Source organism: Monodon monoceros, unplaced genomic scaffold (assembly GCF_005190385.1).
Source record: "Monodon monoceros isolate NGI ecotype Baffin Bay Population unplaced genomic scaffold, NGI_Narwhal_1 Super_Scaffold_4, whole genome shotgun sequence".
NCBI classification, from domain to species: Eukaryota; Metazoa; Chordata; class Mammalia; order Artiodactyla; family Monodontidae; genus Monodon; species Monodon monoceros.
The window spans coordinates 24967920-24982624 of NW_021703781.1; the positions used below are offsets into that span (position 1 = coordinate 24967920).

Genomic DNA, 14705 nt, shown 5'->3' on the forward strand with positions numbered 1-14705 from the left:
CTTGCCACAACTGGAGAAAGCCTGTGAGCACAGCAGCCAAGACGCATCGCAGCCAAAAAGAAATAATTAATTATTTAAAAAAAAAAACAAACAAGTGTTGGTAAGGATGTGGAAAATTAGAACACTTGTGTGTTGCTCGTGGGAATGTAAAATGATGCTGCTTTGAAAATGGTATGGTGATTTCTGAGAAAATTAAACAGAATTACCAAATGACCCAGCAATTCCACATCTAGATATATACGCAAAAGAAGTGAAAGCAGGGACTTCCCTGGTGGTCCAGCGGTTAAGACTCTGCACTCCCAATGCAGGGGGCCTGCGTTTGATCCCTGGACAGGGAACTAGATCCCACATGCTGCAACTAAGAGCCCGAATGCCACAACTAAGACCAGGCGCAGCCAGATAAATAAATATTTTTTAAAAAATGAAAGCAGGACTTGAAAAGATATTTGTATACACCTATGTTTATAGCAGCATTATTCACAATAACTAAGAGTTAGAAGCAACCCAAGTGCCTACTGATGGATGAATGAATAAACAAAATGTGATATATACATAGAATGGAATATTATTTAGTCTTAAAAAGGAGGGAGGTTCTGATATATGCTACAACATGGATGAAGCTTGAAGATATTATGCAAAGGAAAATAAGGCAGACACAAAAGGACAAATATTGTAGGATTCCACTATTGTATCTAGAATAGTCAAATTCATAGAGACAGAAGGTAGAATGGTGGTTGACAGGAGCACAGGGGAGGAGACAATGGGGAGTTATCGTTCAATGAATATGGAGTTTCCATTTGGAATGATGAAAAAGTTCTGAAAATGGACGGTGGTGATGATTGCACAATGTAAATGTACTTAATTCCACTAAACTGTACACTTAAAAATGGTTAAAATAGTAAATATTCAGTTATGTATAGTTTAACACACACACACACAGAGAACACATCATCATATCTGTGATGCAGGCATTAGAAAGCCAGTACTGCTACTCTACAACTTCAGCTGCTTCCTGACACAAAGTCAGTGACTAGAAACTGGAGAATTACTTGTACACTCACATACAACCAATATTTCAATAGTCTTTCTTGTGGATACCCAAAACTTCAGGAAAATGGCCCCTACTTCACTTTCTGCCTTCCTCTCATGTCAGAGCATCTAGTTGGCTGAACCTAATTCACATTTAGAACCCTAGTTGCTAGGGATCCTGGGGAATAATTTTTACCTTTTTAACCTCTGTAGTACAAAAGACAACTAGAGGGAGATCGGAAAGGATCATGAGTGCCATTTCATCATATTTGTGAAAGGATCCTGAGTGCCGATTCATCATATTTGTCACAGGCACTGAGTCAATGGTGATTCATAGATGGTAATACTCCTTGTAGTCAAGTCATCATTTCCAGTAGTTGGCCAGATTGTCCTGCAGCTGTTCAGTCACAAAGATAGGATAGGACAAAACAAATAGCTTCAGTGAGGCAGAATAGGGAAAAAGTTTGTTGATAGTTATTGTCTCCTTTTGCAGTTCTGGGCTGATTGTGCTTAGTTTGTTAAACCTAATATACAGTATTTGCAGTTTTAATTTGGTAACTGAGTTTTAATAAGCAAATGAGTTATTTATATTATCGTGAAGATAATTTAATGCATATCACTCCATTGGTATGCATTAAAGGCTCATTGATTAAAGAACAGCCATGCTACTGTTAAGAAATACCAGATAAGCTGTTTTTATTGTATTAAGTATGGAGATAAGATCATGGGAAATATGCTGAGCTCTTTTGCTGTCAAGCTGCTGACATCTTTAATTAGTATGAATTAAATTTGGAGAGAAAAGAAATAAAATTTCTAGTAAATGAACAAGTTGATGTGCTGAAAATTGCATTTTTTAATAGTTTTCAAGGGACTTCCCTGGTGGCCTAGTGGTTAGGACTCTGCATTCCCAATGCAGGGGGCCTGCGTTCGATCCCTGGTCAGGGAGCTAGATCCCACATGCATGCTATAACTAAGGAGCCCGCCTGCTGCAACTAAGGCCTGGTGCAACCAAATAAATAAATAAAAATAAATATTAAAAAAATAGTTTTCAAAAATTTCTCACCAGAGTCCATCCAAAAGATAAGAAATGTTTTGTTCCACTCTGTACAGAACAGTCAGCTACTTTAGTTTATCTGTTATCTATGAGTTGGAACTAAGTTTGAGTAATGCCTCTTGATGGTAAGATTCTGCATGAGTGGACTATATTCTCTCAGTGCCTTGATAATAACATATTGACCTTTGATAACTAATTTTTTAATTGCTCATGATTTCAGAATAAACTTCTTTTAAATTTTATCTCAAATTGAAATGTTTCCTTTATGTACCAGTTAACATTTTGGACAGGTACCATGCTTTGCACACAGTGCTTTTTGACGTGGATCAAACTTTAATGACGTAGCTAGGAGTTAGTGTCTAAATAATATGTCAGATTTTTTTGATTTTTTATTCTACTTCTATAAATCTAACCCAAGGCACTGCAGTACTATTTGTAATAGTAATAAAATTGTGAACAGTTGCTGACAGTGGGGAAATGGACAAATTATTGTATAGCCATACAATGGAATGTCCTTTTCAAAGGATAGTTTGATAACATTAGACAGGACTCATGCAATAATGTTAAGTAAAAATGATACAGAATTACCAATGGTATGGTTTCTCTATAGAAATTTTTCCTATAGAAAGTTCTGTGGATGAAAGATAAATAAAAAATTACAAGCATTAGTTCTCTGGGGGGTAATTTTGAAATTATATTTTAAATGTTCTTCAGCAAATATGTATCGCTTCTATATATTTTTCTGTCTTTTTATTGTAGAAGTGCATTACTTTTAAAGATCCAAACAATGCAGAAATTTGTAGACTAGAAACTATAAAAGTCCTTCAGTCACCTACCTAGGCAAATGAAGTCCAGTTTATCAACTTGTTCTTTTATGGATTTTGCTTTTGTTGTCATATCTAAGAAATCTTTACCTAACCTAAGGTCAGAAAGATTTTCTCCTGTGTTTTCTTTTTTTTTTTCTCCTGTGTTTTCTTTTAGAAGTTTTCTAGTTTTAGATTTTACATTAGGTCTGTGATCCATTTCAAGTTAATTTTTTATATGTGGTGAGAGGTATGGATTAATTTTTTTTGCATATGGATATTCATTTGTTCTAATACGATTTGATGGAAAGACTATCCTTTCTCCACTGAATTGCCTTTGCATGTCTGTAGAAAATGAGATATCCATATGTATGTAGGTCTATTTCTGGATTCTCTATTCTGTTCCATTGATTTGTTTATCTTTATGCCATTACTACTTTGTCTTGATTAGGGTAGTATGATAGAATTCTAAAATGACCCCCAGTGACCTTTGTATAGTGGGAAGGACCTGTGAGTCTGATTATCACTCTGATTATGTTATGTTACATGGCACAGTTGACTAAGAAAGGGAGATTATCTTAGTGGACCTGACCTAATCAGCCAGCAAAGGACTGGGCTTTTCCTGGAGAAAGAGATTCTAAGTACAAGGGGCATTCAACAAAGAAAAACAACAGAGAAAAAGCTGGTTTTCAGAATAGGAGGAGGCCCTAAATGCCAGTGGCCACTAAATTTACAGTAATTTGTTACACAGCAGTAGAAAACAAACACTGTATATAGTAAGTCTTGTAATTAGCTATCTAATCTTATTCTTTTTCAAGGTTGTTTTGGTTATTCTGTGTCCTTTGCATTTCCATATCAACTACTGAAATAAGTTTATCTATAAAAAAGTCTGTTGGGATTTTGATTGGGATTCCGTGAAATATATAGATCAAATTTTGGAAGAATTGACGGATGTCAATGAAAAATTAACCAGTCAATCTAAGAAAAAAACGGAAAATTTTATCTGAGCCAAATTGAGCACTGTAACCCAAGAACAGCACATCAGAAAGCTCTCAGAGCTGTTCCACCAATAAGAAGTGTAGGCATAGTTATATAAGTTTTTTTGAGACAGAGGGCTGTACATTAAATGACGTTTTATTGACAGTTACACAGTCCAGATCTAAAAGTCGTGTGGCCCCTTACAAGATCAAGAAGGAATGTTATCTTTCTTTTTTTTATACATTTATTTATTTTTGGCTGTGTTGGGTCTTCATTGCTGCATGCGGGCTTTCTTTAGTTGTGGCGAGCCGGGGCTAGTCTTCATTGCAATGCGTGGGCTTCTCATTGCAGTGGCTTCTTTTGTTGTGGAGCACGGGCTCTAGGCGCATGGGCTTCAGTAGTTGTGGCACATGGGCTCAGTAGTTGTGGCTCACGGGCTCTAGAGCGCAGGCTCAGTAGTTGTGGCGCACGGGCTTAGTTGCTCCGCGGCATGTGAGATCTTCCCGGACCAGGGCTTGAACCCTGCGTGTCCCCTGCATTAGCAGGCAGATTCTTAACTACTGCACCACCAGGGAAGTCCTGGATATATTTTTGATAGGCTGATTGTTGGATAAAAGAAAGAGAGGTGACAAGGATGATTCAATTTACCAAGTTCAAAGGTGGATCCTTAACCACTGCGCCACCAGGGAAGTCCCAAGAAGAAGGAATGTTATCTTTTAAGGAGTTGTCTTGCTGGTGCTAGGAGAATGTTGCTCTTTATGGCTGAGCAGGTATTTATGCCAACGGGGGAGGTTTGGTTGATGCGTAATATAGATACACAGTTCTCAGTAGGGGGGAGAGAGGAGGCCAAAGGGCAGAGAAAAAATTTTTATGTTTGAATTCTTCTTGTCTGGACATAAAATATGAATTTTATTTCACAGCATTTTTATTTTCTTAAAAATTTGAGTCTTTTGACCCACCCATGTCACTATTTATTTAGATCTTTAATTTCTCTTAGCGATGTTTTATAGTTTTTAGTGTACAGATTTTTCCCATGTTTGGTCAGATTTATCCTTGGGCATTTTATAGTTTTTGGTGCTATTGTAAATGGTATTATTTTGTAAATTTCAATTTTTTGATTGTTTATTTCTAGTATATAGAAATACAATTGATTTTTGTATGTTGATATTAAGCAATCTTGCTAAACTAAATTATTAGTTCTAGTAACTTGTATTTGTGTGTATGTGTAGATTCCATTGAATTTTCCACATAGATTATCATATTGTCTGCAAATACAGTTTTGTTCTTTCCTTTCCAATCGTATGCCCTTTATTTCTTCTTCTTGCCTTATTCTACTGGCTAGATTGCTCAGTGTTTTACCAAAATGATGAGAGTAGACAGTCTAGCCTTGTTCCTGATATTAAGGGGAAGGCCTTTAGCCTTTCATCATTAAGTATGATGTTAACCATAGGTTTTTCAAATATGTCCTTTATCAACTTGATGAAGTTTCTCTTTATTTCTCGTTTGCTGAGAGTTTTTCATTGGGAATGAATACTGGATTTTGCCAAATGCTTTTCTGTCTTTTGAGTTATTGTGTGGTTTCCCTGTTTTAGCCTATGGTGAATTATTTTTATTTTCAAGTGTTAAACTAACTTTGCACTCCTGAGATAAACATCACTTGGTGATGTTGTATTATCCTTTTAAAATATTGTTGGATTTGATTTGCTAAGATATGTTTAAATTTTTTGCTTTCACGTTTGTAAGGGCTCTCAGGCTGTAGTTTTATTTTCTTGTAATGTCTTTGTCTGGTTTTGGTATCAGGGTAGTACTGGCCTCATGGAATGGATTCAGAAATATTCCCTCCTCTTCTGGAAGAGTTTTATTTTAGTAGACCATTTCTCCCAACTTTTGTGCTATTGTTGACATATTTTACTTACATATTTACCCATATATCTACCATTTCTGGTATTCATATTTTCAAATGATGGCATTTTTGTTCTGCCTGAAGGACTTCCTTTTCACATTTCTGGTAGCTCAGGTCTGCTCGAGATGAAATTATTCAGCTTTTGTGTGTCTGAAAAAGTATTTGTTTTACCTTTGTTTTTGATCGACATTTTACCGGTCATAGAATTATAGGCTGATCATTGTTTTTTCTTTCAGTCTTTTAAAGACATTGTTTCACTGTCTTCTAGCTTGCAATGTTTCCAGTGAGGAATCTGCTATCATTCTTATCTTTGTTCCTATGTGTATAATGTGTGTATCCTCTCTTTTTACTTTTAAGATTTTCTCATTGTCATTGATTTTGAGTAATTTGATTATGATATGGTGTGGTATAGTTGTTTTTTGCTTGTTTGTTTTTTATTTATTTTCGGCTGTGTTGGGTCTTTGTTGCTGTGTGCGGGCCCTCTCTAGCTGTGGGAGCAGGGGCCACTCTTTGTTGTGGTCCACGTGCTTTTCACTGTGGTGGCTTCTCTTGTTGTGGAGCATGGGCTCTAGGCGTGTGGGCTTCAGCAGTTGCGGCTCCTGGACTCAGTAGTTATGGCTCGTGGGCTGTAGAGCACAGGCTCAGTAGTTGTGGCGCACGGGCCCAGTTGCTCCGCTGCATGTGGGATCTTCCCGGACCAGGGCTCGAACCGGTGTCCCCTGCGTTGGCAAGCGGATTTTTAACCACTGCACCACCAGGGAAGCCTTGGTGTGGTATAGTTTTTTGTGTGGTTCTAATGTTTGGAATTTATTGAGCTTTTTGATTTGTGTTTATAGTTTGCACCAAATTTTGAAAAATGTTAGCCATTGTTACTTCAGATATTTTTTTCTGCACTCTCCTCTCTCTCTCGTTGTTTGGGGACTACAATTATGCATCTATTAAGATGTTTGAAGTTGTCCCACCTCTCACTGATATTCTTTTCGTTTTCTTTTTTTTTTTTTTTAATCATGGTAAAATATACATAACAAACTTATATTTTAGCCATTTTTAAGTGCACAGTTTAGTGGCACTAAGTACATTTACATTGTTGTGCAACCATCACCACCATCCATTTCCAGAACTGTTTCATTATCCCAAATGGAAACTTTGTACCCATTAAACAGTAATGGGTATTTGTCTCCTACTGCACAGTCCCTGGAAACCAACATCTACTTTCTGTCTCTATGAATTTGACTACCAAGTGAATCATACAATATTTGTCCTTTTGTGTCTGGCTTATTTCACTTAGCATAATGTCTTCAAGATTCCTTTTAAAGGCTGAATAATATTCTCTTCATTTTTAAAAATTCTGTTTTTCCTGTGTTTCATTTTGAATAATTCCTATTGTTATGTCTTCAAGTTTACTATACTTATGCAATATCTGATCAGCTGTTAATCCCATCCAGTGTGTTTTTTATTACATATCTTGTAATTTCATCTCTAGAAGTTTGAGTTGGATCTTTTTTATGTGTCTATATCTCTATTTAACTTTTTGAACATATGTAATACAGTTATCATAACTATGTTAATTTCCTTGTCTGATAATTTTATTATCTGTGTCAGTTCTGGGTCAATTTCAATTGATTTTCTACTCATTATAGAAATTTTTTTACTATTATAGAATTTTACATTATAGAATTTTTCTACTCCTTTGCATGCCTGGTAATCTTTGGTTGGTTGCCAGACATTGTGATTTTACCTGTTGGGTGCTGAATACTTTCTTATTCCTATTAATATTCTTCTGCTTTGTTGTGGGATGTAGTTAAATTACTTGAAAGCAGTTTGATCCTTTTGGTTGTGCTTTTAAGATTTGTTTGGCTGGACCAGAGACATGTTTAGGTTTTGGGCAGGATTTCTCAATATCAGCACTATAACACTTTGGGTCAGATAATTCTTTGTTGTGAGGGGCTGTCCTGTGCATTGTAGACTGTTTAACAGCATCCCTAGCCTCTAGTCTTTAGATGATCCCCTAGTTGTGACAACTACAAATGTCTCCAGAAATTGCCAAATATTTTGGGGTGGGCAAATTGCCCTCAGTTGAGAACTACTGTTTTTAGGGTTAATTTTTCCTTACTACTATGGGAAGATCTTATTGTGTACTCTACCCAGTGCCCCATGAATCATGAGATTTTTCATTTTTTTCCAGTCTGGTTGTTTATAGTAGGCACTTTTAGTGGTCTTGTGTGAATACTGGGCGTTATTGCCTCTAATCTTTCTGGGTGGTTCTTTTTTCAGTCTTGTTTGGTTTCCTCACATACATGTGCTGATCAGCATTCAGCTGCCTATTCAAGGGAGATCCTTTGCAAATCCCTGGAGTTCCATCTTAGTCTGCTTAGGCTGTTAAAACAAAAATACCATAGGCTGGGTGGCTTAAACAACAAATCTATTTCTCACGGTTCTGGAGGCTGAGGAGTCCAAGATCAAAGTGCCAGCAGATTTGGTGTCTGTGAGGACCTGCTTCCTAGTTCATAGGTGGTCATCTTCTAGTTGTGTCTTTAGATGACAGGAGGGAAGAGAACTCTTTGGGGTGTCTCTTATAAAGGCATTAATTCCATTCACGAGGGTTCTGCCTTCATGACCTAATCACCTCCTAATACTATCCTATTGGGGGTTAGAATTTCAACATATGAATTTGGGGGGAATATAAACATTCAGTCCATGACAAGTTCTCTGTGTATCTTTCTCCTCTCTAGTATTCTATCCCAGGTACACTGCCATCTTGATTTCCCTAGATTCTCAGTTCCATTGCAACTCACCAAGTCTGCTGGGTCTCACCCAGTTTATATCCTGTACCACTCATGGCTGGGGCAGTAGGGCTCACCTTGTTTCCTACTCTCAAGGATCTCCTTTGTTGTCTGGTGCCCACTGTCTTGAAACTGGTTTTCTCCCCATATATTTAATCTATTTTTTGGCTGTTTCAGGTGGAAAAGTAAATCTGGTTTCTCTTATTGCATCTTGGTCAGAAGCAGAAGTCCCTTTAACTGATAGTTGATTCATATTAATTATTGGTTAAAGCTGAAAGTATTCTGAAACATTTACTTACCTAATTTCTTCATTATGTATATTTGTATGAAACTTATAGCTCTCATATTCTTCGTTAAAAGTCTCCTGTCCCCTGTAGTTCCTGTGGTACAATGTAAATATTAAATTGCCTTGAAGCCTTTTATCATCTGTTAATATACCTCTTTAATGCAGGTTTTCATAGTGTTATCTAAGTATGTAGTAGCACACAATTAACGGTTGTGCCCTGACCTGATGTAGCACAACAGTGCAATGTGTCATGCTTTTAGGGCATTGCCACAGCAGGCTCAAAGACTTCCAGGAGGCTTTCTTGTATGATAACTCATATTTTCTAGCAGCTAAAACATCAGCATCAAAGCCTGTTTGTTAGCCAGATTGAGGGTGTAAAGAACGGATTGTTAGCCAGATTGAAGGTGCTATAAGACAGAAAAAAAAAAAACAACCATGAAGGAGATCATTTTGAGCAGTGTGTGAGATGAAACTACTGAAGAATAAGGCTAAAAGGATGGGGGTGACTTGGAGCCCGTTGGTGGTAAGCTGTTAGAAAAAGGAGAATGGTAGCAGAATAGAAGTAAAATAGAAGGAATCTGGCCTTATTTTGTATGAGAAGAGCTTCTCATACTTATTACATCGTAATTGTTGCAGAGTTTGTAGCATGTGTTCGTTGGATATTCAGGGATGAAATAATTTATTCAGAGAATACCTTGGGGAAAAGATATGTATGTAGTGTGTAGGATGAAGCCATCTGGCTATCTATATGGACTAAAACATAGCAAAATCATTTAAAATGGAACTATATATATGTAATACGTGATATAAAATTATATATATCAATGTGTATAAATTCCATGAGTTGAAAGTGAATAAATCATAATTCCTTGGCCTTTGGGATGACACTGATATACTGTATGTAAAAATAAAAAAGTTGAGTACGATTTTTTGTAGCTCTGCAGTATATAAAACATGTCCTTACAGATGCATGTACTGTTAATTTTTTAAGACTGAAAAGCTATTGTGGATTAATACTATTAAAAGCTCTGTTTTGAAACACTGTGATTTAAGGTTTCCAAAAACTAGGATTGCTTTTTAGTAATTAAGAAACAAATATTTAATGGGCATGTTTCTTGTTGGCTGAATACTTTTGATGGTATAAGAGGTACTTGGGTAGTTGAGTATCTGCCTTTTTCAGGTGATTATAGGTATTCATGGCAAGAGTTTGTGTGGATAGAAGAATGCAGAAGTAGCAGCTTTTTACTTTCCTTAGCATAAGGAAGCATAGAAAGTTTTTCATAGCCAAAAATGCATGTTGTAAGGGAATGGTAAGCACTAAAATCAGGAATTACTACATCTGAGAGGAGAGGAAGGGGTTGCTATCAGGGAAGGACATTCACTTGTATTGATGTTTTGTTTTGCTTTTAAAGCAAACTTTTAAAATCAAGTTCAACATATGTAAAATGTAGATCATACGTATACAGATTGATGAATTTTCACCTGTATAACTAATACCCAGATTAAGAAACAGGACATATGTATTGGAACTGTTTTTTTTTTTCTTTCAAGCTGGGTAGTGGGCACATGGGTGTTTGTTGTGTCATTCTTTCTCGTTCTTCTTCTTCTTTTTTTTTTTTTTTTTTGCGGTACACGAGCCTCTCACCGCTGCGGCCTCTCCCGTTGCGGAGCACAGGCTCCGGACGCGCAGGCTCAGCGGCCATGGCTCACGGGCTCAGCCGCTCCGTGGCGTGTGGGATCTTCCCGGACCGGGGCACGAACCCGTGTCCCCTGCATCGGCAGGCGGACTCTCAACCACTGTGCCATCAGGGAAGCCCCTCTTCCTCTTTTTTAATGCTTTAAAGTTTACCTACTGTGGGTTTTTTTTTTTTAATATAATATTTATTTATCTATTTTGGTTGCACCAGGTCTTAGGTGCGGCACGTGGGCTCCTTAGTTGTGGCATGTATGTGGGATCTAGTTCTCTGACTAGGGATCAAATCCGGACCCCCTGCATTGGGAGCGCAGAGTCCTATCCACTGCACTACTAGGGAAGTCCCCTTACTGTGTTTTTTAAAAATCATCTCAGAAGGAAATATGGTCTTTAGAGATCTGGAAAATGTCAGAAAGCCCACAGGCTTTAGTAGTTGAGAAAGTACTTTAGGGAACTAGGTTTTTTCTCCATGTAGGCCTTTGTCTCCCGTATATCTGATAAAGTTTATAAACCTGATATAGGCCCAAGTTACTGAACATTTTAAAATGGAAAAAGAACATAAACAGAACTGTGTGGGATCAAAGTAGTAAAAATTATTAGTACTTTTTGAAACAGTACATTGTTGGCCTTTTATAATTGCAGTATAGGGAATTCTCCAGGGGTCCAGTGGTTAGGACTCCGTGCTTTCACTGCTGAGGTCCAGGGTTCAATCCCTGGTCACGGAACTAAGATCCTGCAAACCACGTGGTGAGGCCAAAAATTAAAATTAAAAAAAAAAAAAAGGAAATACTATAATTGCAGTATAAAATATGGCCCCTCAAATTTATGGTACATTGAAATGTTTTATCACTAAATCTCAATGATAGTTTAAGAAGAAAATTCCTTTTTCAGTTCTGTAATGGAATATTCAAGGTATAGAAAGAAATGAGCTGTTAAGATATTTATAGATACTTAATATCTAGTAAAGACTTTATATCTGTTGTAGAAATTATTTGTATAGTAGATAGAAATATGCTTAATCTAAGGGGTTTCCTGCAGTTAGTTATCTATCTGCCTTTGTGGGGTTGTGTGTTTTGTTTTTTCTTTTTGCGGTACGCGGGCCTCTCACCACTGTGGCCTCTCCTGCCGCGGAGCACAGGCTCCGGACGCGCAGGCCCAGCGGCCATGGCCCACAGGCCCAGCCGCTCCGCGGCATGTGGGATCCTCCCGGACCGGGGCACGAACCTGCGTCCCCTGCATCGGCAGGCGGACTCTCAACCACTGTGCCACCAGGGAAGCCCGGGGTTGTGTGTTTTTTTGGAGGCGGGGTGGGGGGGATACTTATTCCACGAACATGAAGATTTCTGAAATTTGATTTATTTTTACGTATAACAAATCTTTCTATATATCTCATTTTATGAAAAGTGTTGAGTTATTTTTCTCAATTGTTCTCACCAGTAGGCTTTTTCTAATTAAGTTATGGCTTGCTGTGGTGTGGAAAAGCCATTTGTAAAATACTACCAAAAAAACATTTTGCAAAAATGTTCAGTCATTAGCTTTCCTTTTGCTATTGGGGTTATATGCATATAATTATTAGAATGTTAATCTGTTGAGAACTACTCATTAATGAATAATTTTTGTTTCTTTTACTCTCGTCTGGAAGCCAATAGGGCAGTGTAGATGAATTACTGTTTCTGATGTGTTTACGTGTATTTTGTCTTCAAAGGAGTTCTTAGGATACCCTGAAATTTTTTTTTATTTTCCTGTTTTCCCTTGACAGGCAGTGGAAGAGGAAATGGCTTTTCCTAATCAGCTCTGCATTCGCCGCTGGACTACCAAGCATGTAGCTGTTTGGCTGAAGGATGAAGGCTTTTTTGAGTATGTGGACATTTTATGCAATAAGCACCGACTTGATGGAATCACATTGCTAACATTGACTGAATATGATCTCCGGTCTCCTCCTCTGGAAATCAAAGTCTTAGGGGACATTAAAAGGTTAATGCTGTCAGTCCGAAAATTGCAGAAAATACATATTGATGTTTTAGAAGAGATGGGATACAACAGTGACAGTCCCATGAGTTCCATGAGCCCTTTCATTAGTGCTCTTCAGAATGCAGAGTGGCTCTGTAATGGGGAACCTTCACACGACTGTGACGGACCCATCACTGATTTGAATTCTGATCAATACCAGTATGTGAATGGTAAAAACAAACATTCTATTCGAAGATTGGACCCAGAGTATTGGAAGACCATATTGAGTTGTATATATGTTTTTATAGTGTTCGGATTTACATCTTTCATAATGGTTATAGTCCACGAGCGAGTGCCTGACATGCAGACCTATCCACCACTCCCGGATATATTCTTAGACAGGTAAGTTTTGTTTCTAGTTGCCAAGTTTGTAGAAGATAGCTGTACTAGCAATGATAATGATATATTCATGATAATTACGTTCTTTATTATTGTTGTTTTGGTTGATATATACTTCCCATTTGCCTTATCTTGTGCTATATAAAGATATGCTTTAGAATTGCCTTTTTCTCTTAGAGTAAACTAGACCTTAAGCCTAGATGAGTAGGAAGAACCACTGCTTAATTTATTTTTCTACAGCTATGTTATAGCTCCTTGGGCACTTCAGATTTTAAAAGGGTTTCCTGGAATGTTATATGTAATAAATGGAATTTGTTTACTTTTTTTAAAAAAAAGATGAACAGGGTTTTGCTTCTTTTAAAAATATGGGGAGGTCTCATGTATCATCAGATAAATTAGAACTATCACAAATACAAACTGATTCATGGATAGTATTCTGTTTTTATAAATACTGAATGCATAAAAAAGAATATAGTATATTATATGAAAAATAAGAATAGAACAAAACTCAAAACTATTAGTTTTTATATTTGTGGGTTTTTTTTTTTTTTTTTGCGGTACACAGCCCTCACATTGTTGTGGCCTCTCCCGTTGCGGAGCACAGGCTCCGATGCGCAGGCTCAGCGGCAATGGCTCACGGGCCCAGCCGCTCCGCAGCATGTGGGATCTTCCGGACAGGGGCATGAACCGTGTCCCCTGCATCAGCAGGCGGACTCTCAACCACTGCGCCACCAGGGAAGCCCTATATTTGTGGTTTTAAAAAATCTTTTGAAAGTTTGTAGTGCTATCTTGTTTTTGTAAAATGTTGTGCCCCTGAAATTGAAACTGTGATTAAAAATCTTCCAACAAACAAAAGCCCAGGACCAGATGGCTTCACAGGCGAATTCTATCAAACACTTAGAGAAGAGCTAACACCTATCCTTCTCAAACTCTCCCAAAATATAGCAGAGGGAGGAACACTCCCAAACTCATTCTACGAGGCCACCATCACCCTGATACCAAAACCAGACAAAGATGTCACAAAGATGGGCTTCCCTGGTGGCGCAGTGGTTGAGAGTCTGCCTGCCGATGCAGGGGACACGGGTTTGTGCCCCGGTCTGGGAAGATCCCACATGCCACGGAACGGCTAGGCCCTGTGAGCTGCGGCCGCTGAGCCTGCACGTCCGGAGCCTGTGCTCCACAACGGGAGAGGCCACAACAGTGAGAGGTCCATGTACCGCAAAAAAAAAAAAAAAAAGATGTCACAAAGAAAGAAAACTACAGGCCAATATCACTGATGAACACAGATGCAAAAATCCTCAACAAAATGCTAGCAAACAGAATCCAACAGCACATTAAAAGGATCATATACCATGATCAAGTGGGGTTTATTCCAGGAATGCAAGGATTCTTCAATATACGCAAATCAATCAATGTGATACACCATATTAACAAATTGAAGGAGAAGAACCATATGATCATCTCAATAGATGCAGAGAAAGCTTTCAACAAAATTCAACACCCATTTATGATAAAAACCCTCCAGAAAGTAGGCATAGAGAGAACTTTCCTCAACATAATAAAGGCCATATATGACCAACCCACAACCAACATCCTCCTCAATGGTGAAAAACTGAAACCATTCCCACTAAGATCAGGAACAAGACAAGGTTGCCCACTGTCACCACTCTTATTCAACATAGTTTTGGAAGTTCTAGCCACAGCAATCAGAGAAGAAAAAGAAATAAAAGGAATCCAAATCGGAAAAGAAGAAGTAAAGCTGTCACTGTTTGCAGATGACATGATACTCTACCTAGAGAATCCTAAAGATGCTACCAGAAAGCTACT

The 14705-nt window shown here is 37.8% G+C and overlaps 1 protein-coding gene across 2 annotated transcripts in view; it reads left to right on the plus strand.

The window, feature by feature from the left end:
* The window catches only part of SAMD8 (sterile alpha motif domain containing 8), a 42408-nt gene that overhangs the window by 5058 nt on the left and 22645 nt on the right, over positions 1–14705 (plus strand). For both annotated transcript variants that reach the window (XM_029201112.1, XM_029201114.1), the window contains exon 2: positions 12289–12881. In XM_029201112.1, the coding sequence (XP_029056945.1) occupies positions 12289–12881 (593 nt within the window). The remainder of the gene's footprint in view (positions 1–12288; positions 12882–14705) is intronic.